Here is a 12941-nt window from a genome sequence, read left to right on the forward strand (position 1 = left end):
GCAAAAGATACATACTACACTAACATGGTAGAGATCATTCCCCTTAAAAATTGTCGATGCTTTCATCCCTTGAAGCTATATTTCAGGGCTCACCCCATTATTGTCGTTTGTCAATAAGATTGACATTGCTATCACATGTTACTATCACTACATAATAGTTGCTGATTAAACACGCTCATCCCACGTCCATTATTGTCCCTGAATCGGTATAGCATGGTGATATGTATATGCACATTGGATATGGGCTCATTGTTTCGAGAGTTTATTCTTACCCAATATGGAGCCCAGTGCCTATAATTGGATTAGAAGATGTATGCCATCACAATGAAGCAGTTACATGGCCAAATGATAAGCGTTGCTACGCTGAAGATGAAGCTGTACAAAGTGTATAGTAATAAAAGTGCTCTTCTTGATGAGTGCATCCATAAGTCAATAGGCCTTCATCATACCCTTTCTGTATCATGCAAGAAGGGTATATAGTGCATAGGGTGGATTGAGCATCGTGCAGCTCAATACTCGTTTCAGGTATACATGTACGTATGCAAGGCATCAAGAACAATCATCCAATGGCGATGCATTTGGAACTTTGATGATCAAACATGTCATTACTTTGCAGAATGTACTTTCCGGTCACTGATTCGATCTGCACTGGTACATAAATGAAGCTCTGGATTAACCTTTTTTCGACATGAACAATTGGATGATGGAGGAGGCCGACAATGGGGTATCCCTATTAACGCTGATGATGATACATCAACATTTTGATCTCATTTAAACATAAAGCTGTCATCATCATGGTATATCGAATTCATGCATGCATAATGGAGTATGGTGATTGGAAGTACGATGGCCTCATTTTATTATGTACAATGGTGTCAGGATGGTGATATTGTAGCCAAGGAGATTGGGTTGCGATGGCAACAATGAAATTTGACTGAGACAATAAGCCCCATCTATCTACATATAGGGTGGGGATGGGTGGGAAGATACCCGGCTGGCTGGCTGGCTGGCTGGCTGAGAAGGGTAGTTCAGCAAAGTCACGTATTTTGGTCGTCGACTTTTTTGTGTGGAAGGGTACCAACCCAGCAAACAAGCTCTTTACAACAAAACATATCTCCATGGCTCAGCAAGCAAAGCAGGCAGCCCAAAAATTGGGTGGAATGTTTCCTAAGGGTGCAGGCAAGGGCGTTGGCTCTGCTGCTGGTGCTCTCGTTACTCTTGGTGCTTTGGGTTACGGCATTAACGCATCGCTCTTCAACGGTTCGTTTATTTTTTTCTTGTTTATACTATATACTATTCCCACCCAACATGCATTGACTCAATTGCCCATTAGTCGATGGTGGTCACCGTGCTATCAAGTACACTCGTCTCTTTGGTGTCCAAAACACTGTCTACAACGAAGGTACTCACTTTGTCATTCCTTGGTTCGAATCCCCCATTGTTTACGACGTTCGCGCCAAGCCCCGCAATGTCGCTTCCTTGACCGGCACTAAGGGTAATGTATAGAAGGCAGGAATAAGGTTGACAGCATTGGATTGAACTGACATGGTGACCCTTGCTTAGATTTGCAAATGGTGAACATTACTTGCCGTGTGTTGTCCAAGCCTCGTGTTGACCAGCTCGCTACCTTGTACCGCACTCTTGGTCAAGACTATGACGAGCGTGTGTTGCCATCCATTGTGAACGAGGTCCTCAAGTCTGTTGTCGCTCAATTCACTGCTTCCCAACTTATCACTCAACGTGAGCGTGTCTCCCGTTTGGTTCGTGAGAACCTTGTTCGTCGTGCCTTGCGCTTCAACATCATCTTGGATGACGTTTCTATCACCCATGTTGGTTTCTCTCCCGTTTTCGAATCGGCTGTCGAAGCTAAGCAAATTGCTCAACAAGAGGCTCAACGTGCTGCTTTCGTTGTTGACAAGGCTCGTCAAGAGAAGCAATCCATCATTGTTCGTGCTCAAGGTGAAGCCAAGTCTGCTGAACTTATTGGTGAGGCCATCAAGAACAAGCCCGGCTTTTTGGAATTGAAGAGAATCGAAGCTGCCCGTGAGATTGCTACCATCATTTCTCGCTCTGGCAACCGCGTCATGCTCGACTCTGACACCTTGTTGCTCAACGTCAACTCCTCCGTCAACAACAAGGATACTAAGAGCAAATAAGAACACATTTACATCTCAAGTGTTGTACGTTAAGAGAGATGCAATCAAAACAATTGTTCATATTACATCAAGTAAAAAGTTTCCAATAATGCAGGCACATATTATCCCACACATACACACACACACACACAATCAATGGAATGATTTCACTATTAAGCTCTATATTCACTTTTTATTATATGGATGAGATGAACTGCAAAATGTACAGAGAGATGATTTATACAGAGATAGAGGAATTTACAATGACATTCAGGGACCACGCTTAACCATCATCGACATGATTTCATAGATCAAATCAGCAGCCAAGAAGGAGGTGAGCTGAGCTTGAGTGTCAAAGGGTGGGGAAACTTCAACAACATCAGCAGCAATGATGTTGTAACCTTCCAAGCCACGGAGAATGTAACGCATTTCACGAGTCAAGAAACCACCAGTCTCGGGAGTACCAGTAGCAGGAGCCATGCTGGGATCAATGACATCAATATCAATGGACAAGTAAACAAGGGAATCATCCTTAGGACCGAGAATCTCTTGCATACGCTCAACAATACCATCAACACCAAGCTTGAAGATATCATTGGCCTTGATAATGTTGAAACCAAGAGCCTCATCGCGCTTGAAATCATTGTGGTCGTACAAAGTGGAGCGGATACCAACATGCATGGAGGTACCATTGGCTGTCAAACCTTCCTTGGAAGCATGATAAAGAGGGTTGCCGTGGTTGAAGCGAGAGCCAGGAGCCTTGACATTGTAGATTTCAGGAGCCCTAATCCATAAAGTTAGATACCTTACATCATGGCATGAATCATATTTTAAAACTTACCAGGTGTCAAGATGAGAATCAAAGTGGATAACAGTGATAGGCTTGCCATAAGCAGAGCGCATAGCACGAAGGACAGGCAACAAGACGGTGTGATCACCACCAAGGGTAATCAAACGAGGGATTTCAGGAGTGGCACCATCTTCAGTGGGAGGACGTTGCAACAAGTACTTGGTGTAATCTTCAATTTGCTTCATAGCATGACCAGCATCAAAAGGCTCGAAAGGAATATCACCACAATCCACCATCTTGGCCCACGAGCGGAAAGTGTTGACACCGACTTCGGTATTGTAACCCTAATATTCATTTCCTTGTTAATGAAATCCACATCCATGGTTTTGTACCTCTTGTTTTTCCTCATACCTTAATACGCTTAGATCCTTCACGAATACCAGAGGGACCAAATCGAGCACCAGTTCTGAATGTTACACCAATGTCGTAAGGGGCACCCATGACAGCAATGTCATAATCCTCGACGATTCCTTCATCCCAGCACTTGAGGTATGGCAAATGAGCAAAAGTAGAGATACCAGAGAAGGAGGGAACATAGCCATCTCTTTCCAGGACGGGGCGATCAAAGGCTGTAGGAAGCTCAGAGGGACCAGAAACGATAGGCATTTGTCCGACAAACTCATCATCATGATGATCATGAGCAAGGACGTTACCAGCAAGGGCACCAATCAATGCAAGGCTTCCAAAGATTGCAGAACGCATTGTTTATGATTTTTTTATAAAGAAAGGAAGAAAAAAAATAAACAGAAACAACAAGGGAATGCTGTGTGGGGTCTTTATTCTTTTTTTCGTTGTCGCTCATCTGTCATTCAAATGAAAGGGATGAATTTAATTGGATGCTTATTTGTAATCAAACACCCGTCTCCACCTATTGCCTGTAACCTCCACCTCCTCGTCCTTGAGGACACCGATTGGCATAATGGCCTTGTGCACCACACTTGAAGCATGTAACATCTTCCAACCTTCGATAAAATCCACTTTGCGGCCGATTTACATGGGAGCGTTGTGGTTGATCATCTATAGACGAGGTATCTTGTTGATGTTGATGTTGCTGCTGCTGCTGTTGTTGTTGATGTTGGGGTTGTTGCTGCTGCTGACGGTCATCACCGGCACCGTCTGCGGAGTACATTGTAGGAAGTTCATACTTGGGATGACCATTCGGACAATTGGGACCTTCTGGGCAAAAACCAGTAAGATAGTTCTGGCAAACCATTTTGCGTACATGCTTGTGTCGGCAATTCGGGCCTAATGATATCATAAGTGATGTCTCAGTAATAAGCTTTTTTTTCGGCTTCCCCTAGATACCATACCATGTTTACAGAATCCTCGAGCATACCATGGACATTCTTTTTGTTTGCTTTCAGGATCGATATGAAGATACATGCATTCATCGCCATTGCAACATTCGCCGTATTTAGAGTAAAACCAACACTCGGGCATCTTTTTCATGTTGAAGACGTGTAAAAATTCGCAGCTATCGCCCTTCTTGCAAAGACCGCGTAACCAGTGCTTACACACTACTGACTTGTCTCGATCTCCACCTCGCGAATGCTTGAATTGGCAATGAGACCCTTTGGTACAAGCACCCTTCAAAAAGTACTTGCACACTTGTCCATCTTTATGTATACCCTTATTCAGTCAAATGCCTTTTGAAATCTACATGCCTCATGGGACTGACCTTCTCTTTTATTCTCATTATCAAGATCCAATCCTAGCTCTTTCTTAATGTACTCTTCAAAGTCAAACGTCAAGTGTCTGTGATCGCTCAAAAAAATTGCTGGCGGGGCAAGCATGATAAGGGTAGGTTTGTGTATGAAGGAAAAGAAAGATAGCTAGCTAGACGACCCAAAACCACAGCCATTGAAAGGCGATTTATCATCCAATCAAATGTATTCGTCAATGGACCTCATGCACATGAACTTTATTCTGACTGATTCGTCGTGTTTGATCGTAACTTTCGGGTTTGAGGATTAATAATGATTTTACGTTGTTGTTTGTTGATGGGTGATCTTGTTTTCCTGGCTTTGGATGCTTTTGCTGCAAGTACATCATCATCTTCATCGCCATCATCATCATGTTTCCGCCGCCTTCTTAAAGTTGGCAAATTATCATCATTGGTGTCGGATGAGAGTGACGCTGAGGGGGATGGAGGTGTTGGAGATGGTGTTCGATCGGGAATAGGTGTATCAGATGATGGCACAGCATTTTCTTTTGGCGGCTCATTCGTCGCATCCTCTTCAGTTGGGACCTTTTTGGATGATTCATCAGGCACGGTCGATTCATCTTGATTACTTGCTTTGTCTTCAGCTTGAGTTGTTGAATTATCAGGGACATCATCCTCGTCTTCCTCATCATCATCATAATCCACCAATGGCTTTGGAGTCGAAGACGTCGAAGAAGTTGAAGTAGGTTGTTGTTGTTGTTGTTGCTCCTCGGGTTTGGTAGCACCAGGTGATGATGGCGTTTCCTCTTCTTCATCTCCAGAATTATTAAAGTATTCTTCCTCATCATCATCCACAGTTGAAGATGACCATCCACCAAGTCCAGGTCCACGTTGGCTATTTACGCTACAATCCTTTATGAGCTTTCACATGTATAATGCATCCTCCACCCTTCCATTGATTCTCACCTTGCATTGTCAGACTCGGTTTTGGTCTCTTGCATCTCTATGTTCTGATCATATCGTAATCGTAAAGCTTTGCAAACTCCTGTATAATTGACAGTGTCCAGCACTTTGCCATATTGTGTCACGAGATGGGAAACTAGCGGTTTGATATTCTCCTATTTGAATGTTAAAAGTCAACCCTTTCTCCCTTTACCAAAAGTCGCCACCATCCTAAACTTTACCTTGCGAATAAACTCGAGGATCTCAATGCAAGCTGAATTCAACAAGTTGTTGCGTCCATCCGTGTCGAGTAATACCCTGATAGTCGGTTCAAATACGTTTTGCTTTATCAGGTTTTGGTTGTAAAAGCCATCCATCACACCAACACATGCACGGAAGAATCGTAATGCAGCTAAGATACGCGAATTGAGCATGATGCATCAAGCGGCTTTTGTCAGGTGCTTACCTAATTTGACGTATCCTCGATTGCATCGATAGAGTTGCAAAATTTTGCTCAAGCAATCGGTTGAGTGAACGAGGTATTTGCTCCTGAAGCTGTGTTGACGAATTGCGAAGCACAATAGATCACAAATATGAACGCAAAGATCGGCTTGTTCTTGGGAGAGCGTGAGGATTTCAATGGGACCATCCAGCTTCATTGGCTTCTTATCGAGAGCCGCAAGTGGCCGCAAAAAGTCATCGCCATAATTGTCGTAGAATAGGGTAAGGAACTCCTCGGCTTCCGGATCAGTCTTGCGAATGGTCTAAAAGTAACAAATCGGCATGAATATTAACTTTAACATGTATTAAAGTCCCGCTGTCTTACATCTGTTGTCATGGGATTGCCCAATACAGGTCCACCACCGAGATCCAGTAACAGGCGAACGATTTCCACATATTGTGTCTTGAGGAGTGGGTCGTGTTGTTTGGTGAATTGGTCGAGAATGATTGCCATCAGAGACTTTTCAGCGCCATCCTTTTTGATTCGAGCCGTAAGTTGTGTACGAATAAACGAAACGTCGAGCTCCACCATTCCCATAAGCACATTGACTCCTGATCCACGAAGATGTGCTTCCTCAGCTCCCAAAGCAAATGCAAGCACGTTGAACAGCCCTTGAGGTGCCAATTCTCTAATGGAACAAAGTCTCAATATCCATATGTCTCATAGCGACAACCTCTTCCTACCTGTATAAACCAGCTCTATGTGCTGCCTGCAAGCATTTTGCCATAGAACAAAATTGCAAAATAAACTTGGCTCCTTCCGTTTTCCTCTCAGTGGTGCTATTCTCCTCATCTCTGAAGATATCGAATACTGAAGATAAAAGCTCACTGTCGTGTTGGATACTGCTGACGATATCGATATGGTTGAAAAATGTCAATGAATGTACAATCGAATTCAAAGAATCGTCGACTTCGTTGGCGAAAACGCATTCCTTGATATATTTGAGGCGAAGATTCTGGTGAAGTTTGGATATGATGACCTCGTCTTTGATTGGTACAACCTATCAACCTTGGTCAGCCTATACATTCATATGACCCAAGGCTATACCTCTTACTTACAGGCTTGATCTCTGCGCATTTTTCCAAAAAGGCCCTATGTTTTGTGCGCGTGTTGGGTGTGTCAGGATTATCTATATAGAGAACAAGTATCAGAATCATTTCCATATACGCGTTTGCTGATCAAACTTACATTCTAGCATTCCCATTACATCCATGTATATGTCGTCGTGAATGATGTGTTCAACAATGGTATTGTCGTTCAGCATAACTAGTAGTCAATGTGTCAGCTATTTGATTCATTGCACTCTACGTCCGAAAAAAGTACTCACTTATTGCTTTCATGATAGTATAGAGTTTGTGTAGATCATCGATGCTCTCCAAATCTTCGCATGTTTTGAACAATGGGATAAGTTTGTCGACGTAGCTCTGATCAATAACATTTAGCTTGATGTATATGGGATGTATAGATATGGAGCACCCACCTCAGGGACGATGAATGATGCTAATCGATCCTTTTCTTGTATCGTCTTCGCATTTGACAAGATATCCGCGATTTGTGATAGATTCGATAGCTCGGGTGGAGGTAGCACGTCAGGTTCATGAGATTCTCTAATTGGTGGTGTATCCTCCGTATCCGAATCGGCAGCTGGTGGGGGGGGGGAAGAAGAAGAACGTATACAATATGGTGAATGAAGGAGTAAACGATAGGGTCATGTTCCTTCCTAGATATAACGCTTACAGATGGCAGGTGGAAGTTGTTGACCGTTCTCATGTTTTTCTTGTATCCGTTGCCTAGCAAAAGAGAAAAAAGGCGATGTTGGTTACATGCAACCCCAGCTTTTCACGCAACACACGCACACACACACACGTACCAAATATGCTCACATCCATCAGCTTCTTGAAAGCTTAAAGCCAAATCGACATGTGCTCCCTCTGTCCAAACAATCAAGGTTTCTATACCATACAATGATTAATCGATGATCCCTCATTGTCATTGTCATGTTTACCTTGTTGACGGTGATACTCCTTGAGATCCAATATCTTGGACTTGAGTAACGTCGTCTCGTCTCGCTCGGAGCGCACAAAGATCTCATCAGGCTCATCCTCGTCTCCCTACATTGAGTGTCACAGCGATCACGTATTGAATGAGTCGTCAGGTCGAAAAGAGAACGCGATGGGCGAAGAAACGATAAGGTAGTAGATGGGTAAATTACCGTTTTGTAAATACAATAGCCGGTGCCTTGATCTTCCCAAGTACCCTCGGAATCAAGCTTGTAGAGTTTCACTCGAAACGATCTGTCTGGTGTGGTATCGCCAGCATGGGTGGATCCGGTTTCGTCTGTCATTGAGAGCGATAAGAAACGGTGGACTGAACTGGCTTAAGCGGTTTGCGGAAGAGTAAAGTTTGAAAATCGGCTTGTGTCGACGATAGCTGAAGGATGACAGTCATGGGAACTCTCTCTCTCTCCCCCCAGCAACGATATTCATGCGCACGCACAGCTTTGTCTTTAGCTTTTATGATACCTGTGTCATTGTCTTTATATAAACAAAGAATGCTTTCAAATGGTTTATTGTTTATCTTTCATTGGGGCGTATTCTTTCAATGATCATTTGTGCTATGTAGCAAAAGTGGTGGGATGTCAATATTGCATGATATGGACACGATTGGCTCATTCATCAAGCATGCAATCAACCAGGCTTTACTCTAAAGTGCAAATTACTTTATTCCTTGATCACGCTTATCAATGCATATGTGTACATACTAAGAGTTTATCGTCCATGATTTCAGCTTGTTCATTTGCGACAAAGACAAAGAGTAGCTGTATCATCATCATAATACCACTTGATGATGGCCTTGTGCTGCAGAAGCCAATCGATTGACGCTTATCATTTACATATACAGCAGTGCCATGACACACTTAAGATTGTAGACAGCTCCTCGGTTGGGTAATTACTCTGCATAAAGCTCTAGCTTATTCAAGTCAAAGTTGCACCTAATAGCGATTATTGGACACTCAATGGGCAATGGCGGCTGAATCTGAAATATACCAGTACAACGGGCCTTTTGCTGACACCAGCCCTTATCCGCCGCTGACTCTCGACTCCACACACTCCACTTCTCAACCTCCATGAGCACTGTGACAAACAACATTTGGTTCGAGGGACCTGTTTCTGAAGCTGTTGCACTCGTCAATTCGAAGGATTGCGTCTTTGTTGTATATATCTTTGGTGAGTCTCCTTACCAGTAGATTGCTTGCCAATGACCCCATTACTCAAACGCTCACTGTGGTGGTGTATAGATGACACCGAGAACACACAAAAGCTGAACGAGACATTGGATAACGAGGACGTGAGTGAAAGAATGCATTGCATGATACAAAAGAGATATACGTTGCTAACGACAACTTGACTTTCTATAATCAAAGGTTATCCACGCGCTTTCTTCCAAGGCTGTAGCCCTCAAGATGCATACGGAATCCGACAATGCAAAAATGTTCAAGCAGCTTTGTAAGTTATGGCCGATGATGTACACAACAAAAGAAAGCTCATCAATGGATGATAGATCCCACATACCATGTTCCTGTCATATACTTCATACGGTAAACAACCGAGCGAGATGAGGGATGATGATATCCAGCATTGACATTAGATCTTACAGGCATGGTACTATCAAAGATTTTGGTGTTGAGGATGTTACTGCAGACGCGATTGTATCAAAGATCAATGCAACATCGACGAGTGAACAGCAACAACCACAACAGCAGACTTCACCGGCAACACCTGCAGCTCCAGCTCCTGCTCCAATGTCTCCTGCTCCATCATCTACTGAGACATCAGCAGTGACAGATCAACCACAACCATCACAAGGAAGCTCATCAGTAGAAGAAGAAGAAGCAACGAATGCTGCCAAGAAAGAAAAGTAAGAATGGATTATGAATATGGGGGGGAATGGATCGATTTCTCATCTAGTTTTGATGTTATTAGGCTACGAAAGCAAATGGAAGAAGCAAAGAAAAAGAGAGAAGAGGAAGAAAAACAGGTGAATATACTCTGTGCGTGAGATTGGGATATGCACAACATGACGTTTACATTGATACCAACCTTGAATGATGTTTAGCGTGCCAAGGATAATGAGCTCAAGCGGAGACAGGATGGGAAATTGATGCAGCAAACGAGGCAACAATTGGAAAACAAACAAAACAAGCAATACTTTGACAAGATCAAAAAGGAGAAGCGTGAGGATGAAGAGCATCGTCGAAGGATCAAAGAACAAATCGCTCGTGATCGTGCTGAGCAAATGGCAGCAAGACAAGCAGCAAAGCAACAACGTAAATCAGCCAACAGCAGCCCTGAGGCATCCACTACAAGTGTGAAACGTGCTAGGTATTTGGAAATGTGGATGGGCTATGATCGTGAAAACAAAACCATTAACATGAGGATTACTTTTTTGATACAACGAGGAACAGCAGCAGCAGCAGCCAGCATGACCATAGCAGTATCAGCATTCGTCAACTAGATGGCTCAACGATGCGTAATCGTTTCAATGGTATGCTTACGATGATTTGGGAAATGATGGGTCGACTCATAATAACATTCATTGTTTACAGCTTCCGATACCCTTTCTGTTGTCAAGAATTGGATTGATCAGGTAGGATTCATTTGATCGGTGGATGGTAATGCATATGATACTAAAAGGAGAGAGAAAAATAAATAGAATCGATCCGATGGTGATCAACCTTACAAGCTGCTGGCTCAGTTTCCAACACGACAATTCAGTATAGGAGATGAAGAGCGATCGTTGCGTGAACTTGATTTGTGTCCAAGTGCTACGCTTATTATGAAAGGCATCAAGAATGTCAGCAATGCCTATGGAGCTGGCTCGTCTTATGGTGTTATGGATTACGTTTATTCAGCAGGAGGGCTCTTGTATAATGCAGCAAGTTCAGTTGGCACCACCGTATCTGGTGTCATGTATTCCATGTTCCCATCGGATCAAGGTGCTCCTCCTTCGGAAGCAAATGTGCAATCGCCCGGCGGCTTTCCCAACACCGGCGTGACACAACAAACACCATCATCTTCGATCCCAGGGCAAAGACTTGGTGGAGTGCCTTCAAGCACAAGGCCGAGGTGAGTAAAACGATGGGGTGAAGGTATACATACATTTACTCATTCATGGGTATACGAATCAATAGAAGCAATATCAACACGCTGCGTAACACTGCATTTGATGATGACGATAACGAACACCGCACGTACAACGGCAATTCTGTTAATCAGGAGTGAATATTTCAAATATCAATATAATGAAAATGGCGACAAGTTGAATAGCTTTAGAACATGTGATCTTACAAGTTGCATTGGCTAAACTATGGGGAAAAAGGGGGTTGAGTGGGTGGGATGGGGATGCGTAATGGATGTTGTTGGAGGGTAAAGAAAAACAAAAGTGCACACACACACACACGTACATACACACATGTGGGGTTGTTGCTGCTGCATTTGCAGTTTAAGCCTTTGCTGTTGCCTTCTTTTTGGTGGCCGTTGTTTTCTTGGTGGTGGTACCTGTAGCGGATGTGCTCTTCTTTCTGGGAGCCTTTACGTTTTGCTTGGTGGCCGTTTTTTGCTTGGAAGGTTGCTTCTTTGCGAGAGCGGCTTTTTTAGCTGCAGCACTCTTGGGTGCCTTTTTGGTGGCAGGTGCTTTCTTTTTAGTGCCGGATGCCTTGGATTCAGCAGAGCTTTTCTTTTCACCAGCCTTGGCCTCCTTGTCTTTCTTTTCAGTTGTTGACTTTTTCTCGGGCTTAACAAGCTTGACTGTACCAGAGAGACCTGTAGAAAGGAGCCAAATGAGCATCAATCCTATAAAGGGAAAAATACAGAGATCCACACCAATCATCGTATTCCACCCATACAAATACACTGTACCCAAATATCCCCCACACTCATTTCACCACGCGTAAAATGGAGCAGCAATATACCTCTAGGAAGAGCAAAGACGTTCTTGGCTGCACCACGTTTGATCGCTGCGGCAATTTGTGTATCAAAGTGTGCACCAGAAGTCACCTTGTAGTTTGCCAAGATATACTTTTTGATTGCAGGACGAGAGCTGCCCTTGCGTTCCTTGAGTGAGAGAATAGCAGCTAATCATATATAGAGACATTGTTAGGCTTATCTTTGGTAGTGGTATTGAGTATCGTTGTTACCTTTGATCATTGCCTCGTACTGTAAAAAGAGGAGGAAGAAAGCGTGTGAGTAAACATTATGGAGGATGTCCTCTTTCACAAAATCCATTGTTTTGAATACATACTGGAGGATGCTCAGGTGTTTTCTTGCTGGATCCGCTTTTGGTACCGGTTGCAGGCATAGGTGACAGTTGGGTCGAAGTTGGGGAAAAGGAGAAAAAGAAATGTAATCGAATAGCCCCCATCCTTTACGACTTCCCACCCTATTTGTGCGTGTTTGATGCGGTAATTGAAACTGCGCATGGCAGCATGAATAGCTACTTCCGCCGCCCCTTTTTGGCTCACTTTTATCCAACAACGTACATAGCAAAAGGCATTCAATGTTTCTCGGATCGTCCAATTAATGTATATACCACAACTTACTTTGATCGTTTGGACATGTCTGCAGGCTGATTTCATTTTTCTCTCTCTCGGGATCTCCCTTTTTTGGGCCTTACTCCTTTTTATTCATACGTATCGATGAAAAGGATTAGGGATACTCCTGTTGAGCAAAGCGCAAGCTTCCATGTTTTAGCAAAGCGTGGTGGATTGTACGTGAACACGCATAGCACTCTCAATTACGTGATGAGCGTCACTATCCTAATTAAGCGACCAACGTGGCTCATTAGATTGTC

General features: G+C 43.4%; 6 protein-coding genes across 6 annotated transcripts; 2 read left to right on the forward strand and 4 right to left on the reverse strand.

Annotated features, from left to right (window-relative positions):
- Positions 1-1118: 1118 nt before the first annotated feature.
- O0I10_001847 (uncharacterized protein) lies at positions 1119-2156 on the forward strand (the record flags this gene model as incomplete). Its single annotated transcript, XM_058481936.1, has 3 exons — positions 1119-1260; positions 1334-1495; positions 1564-2156. The coding sequence occupies 3 exons, from the start codon at positions 1119-1121 to the stop codon at positions 2154-2156; spliced, it is 897 nt and encodes a 298-aa protein (XP_058347067.1).
- A 249-nt stretch (positions 2157-2405) lies between these two features.
- O0I10_001848 (agmatinase) lies at positions 2406-3687 on the reverse strand (the record flags this gene model as incomplete). The annotated part of the gene is made up of 3 exons (XM_058481937.1): positions 2406-2919; positions 2977-3269; positions 3337-3687. The coding sequence occupies 3 exons, from the start codon at positions 3685-3687 to the stop codon at positions 2406-2408; spliced, it is 1158 nt and encodes a 385-aa protein (XP_058347068.1).
- Positions 3688-3853: 166 nt separating this feature from the next.
- On the reverse strand, positions 3854-4778 carry O0I10_001849 (uncharacterized protein; the record flags this gene model as incomplete). The annotated part of the gene is made up of 3 exons (XM_058481938.1): positions 3854-4230; positions 4296-4601; positions 4664-4778. 3 exons carry the CDS (start codon positions 4776-4778, stop codon positions 3854-3856), a joined length of 798 nt encoding a protein of 265 aa, XP_058347069.1.
- Positions 4779-4906: 128 nt separating this feature from the next.
- On the reverse strand, positions 4907-8436 carry O0I10_001850 (uncharacterized protein; the record flags this gene model as incomplete). The annotated part of the gene is made up of 14 exons (XM_058481939.1): positions 4907-5552; positions 5615-5766; positions 5833-6002; positions 6057-6354; positions 6417-6720; positions 6776-7092; positions 7151-7221; positions 7281-7358; positions 7420-7516; positions 7573-7736; positions 7830-7882; positions 7963-8044; positions 8098-8203; positions 8305-8436. The coding sequence occupies 14 exons, from the start codon at positions 8434-8436 to the stop codon at positions 4907-4909; spliced, it is 2670 nt and encodes an 889-aa protein (XP_058347070.1).
- A 783-nt stretch (positions 8437-9219) lies between these two features.
- On the forward strand, positions 9220-11374 carry O0I10_001851 (uncharacterized protein; the record flags this gene model as incomplete). The annotated part of the gene is made up of 11 exons (XM_058481940.1): positions 9220-9319; positions 9391-9440; positions 9517-9598; positions 9654-9690; positions 9750-10010; positions 10076-10130; positions 10209-10474; positions 10552-10637; positions 10699-10739; positions 10806-11218; positions 11284-11374. 11 exons carry the CDS (start codon positions 9220-9222, stop codon positions 11372-11374), a joined length of 1482 nt encoding a protein of 493 aa, XP_058347071.1.
- A 220-nt stretch (positions 11375-11594) lies between these two features.
- O0I10_001852 (uncharacterized protein) lies at positions 11595-12449 on the reverse strand (the record flags this gene model as incomplete). The annotated part of the gene is made up of 4 exons (XM_058481941.1): positions 11595-11914; positions 12064-12225; positions 12289-12307; positions 12393-12449. 4 exons carry the CDS (start codon positions 12447-12449, stop codon positions 11595-11597), a joined length of 558 nt encoding a protein of 185 aa, XP_058347072.1.
- Between the last annotated feature and the right edge of the window lie 492 nt (positions 12450-12941).

Source organism: Lichtheimia ornata, assembly GCF_029851405.1.
Source record: "Lichtheimia ornata isolate CBS 291.66 chromosome Unknown scaffold00005, whole genome shotgun sequence".
NCBI lineage: Eukaryota > Fungi > Mucoromycota > Mucoromycetes > Mucorales > Lichtheimiaceae > Lichtheimia > Lichtheimia ornata.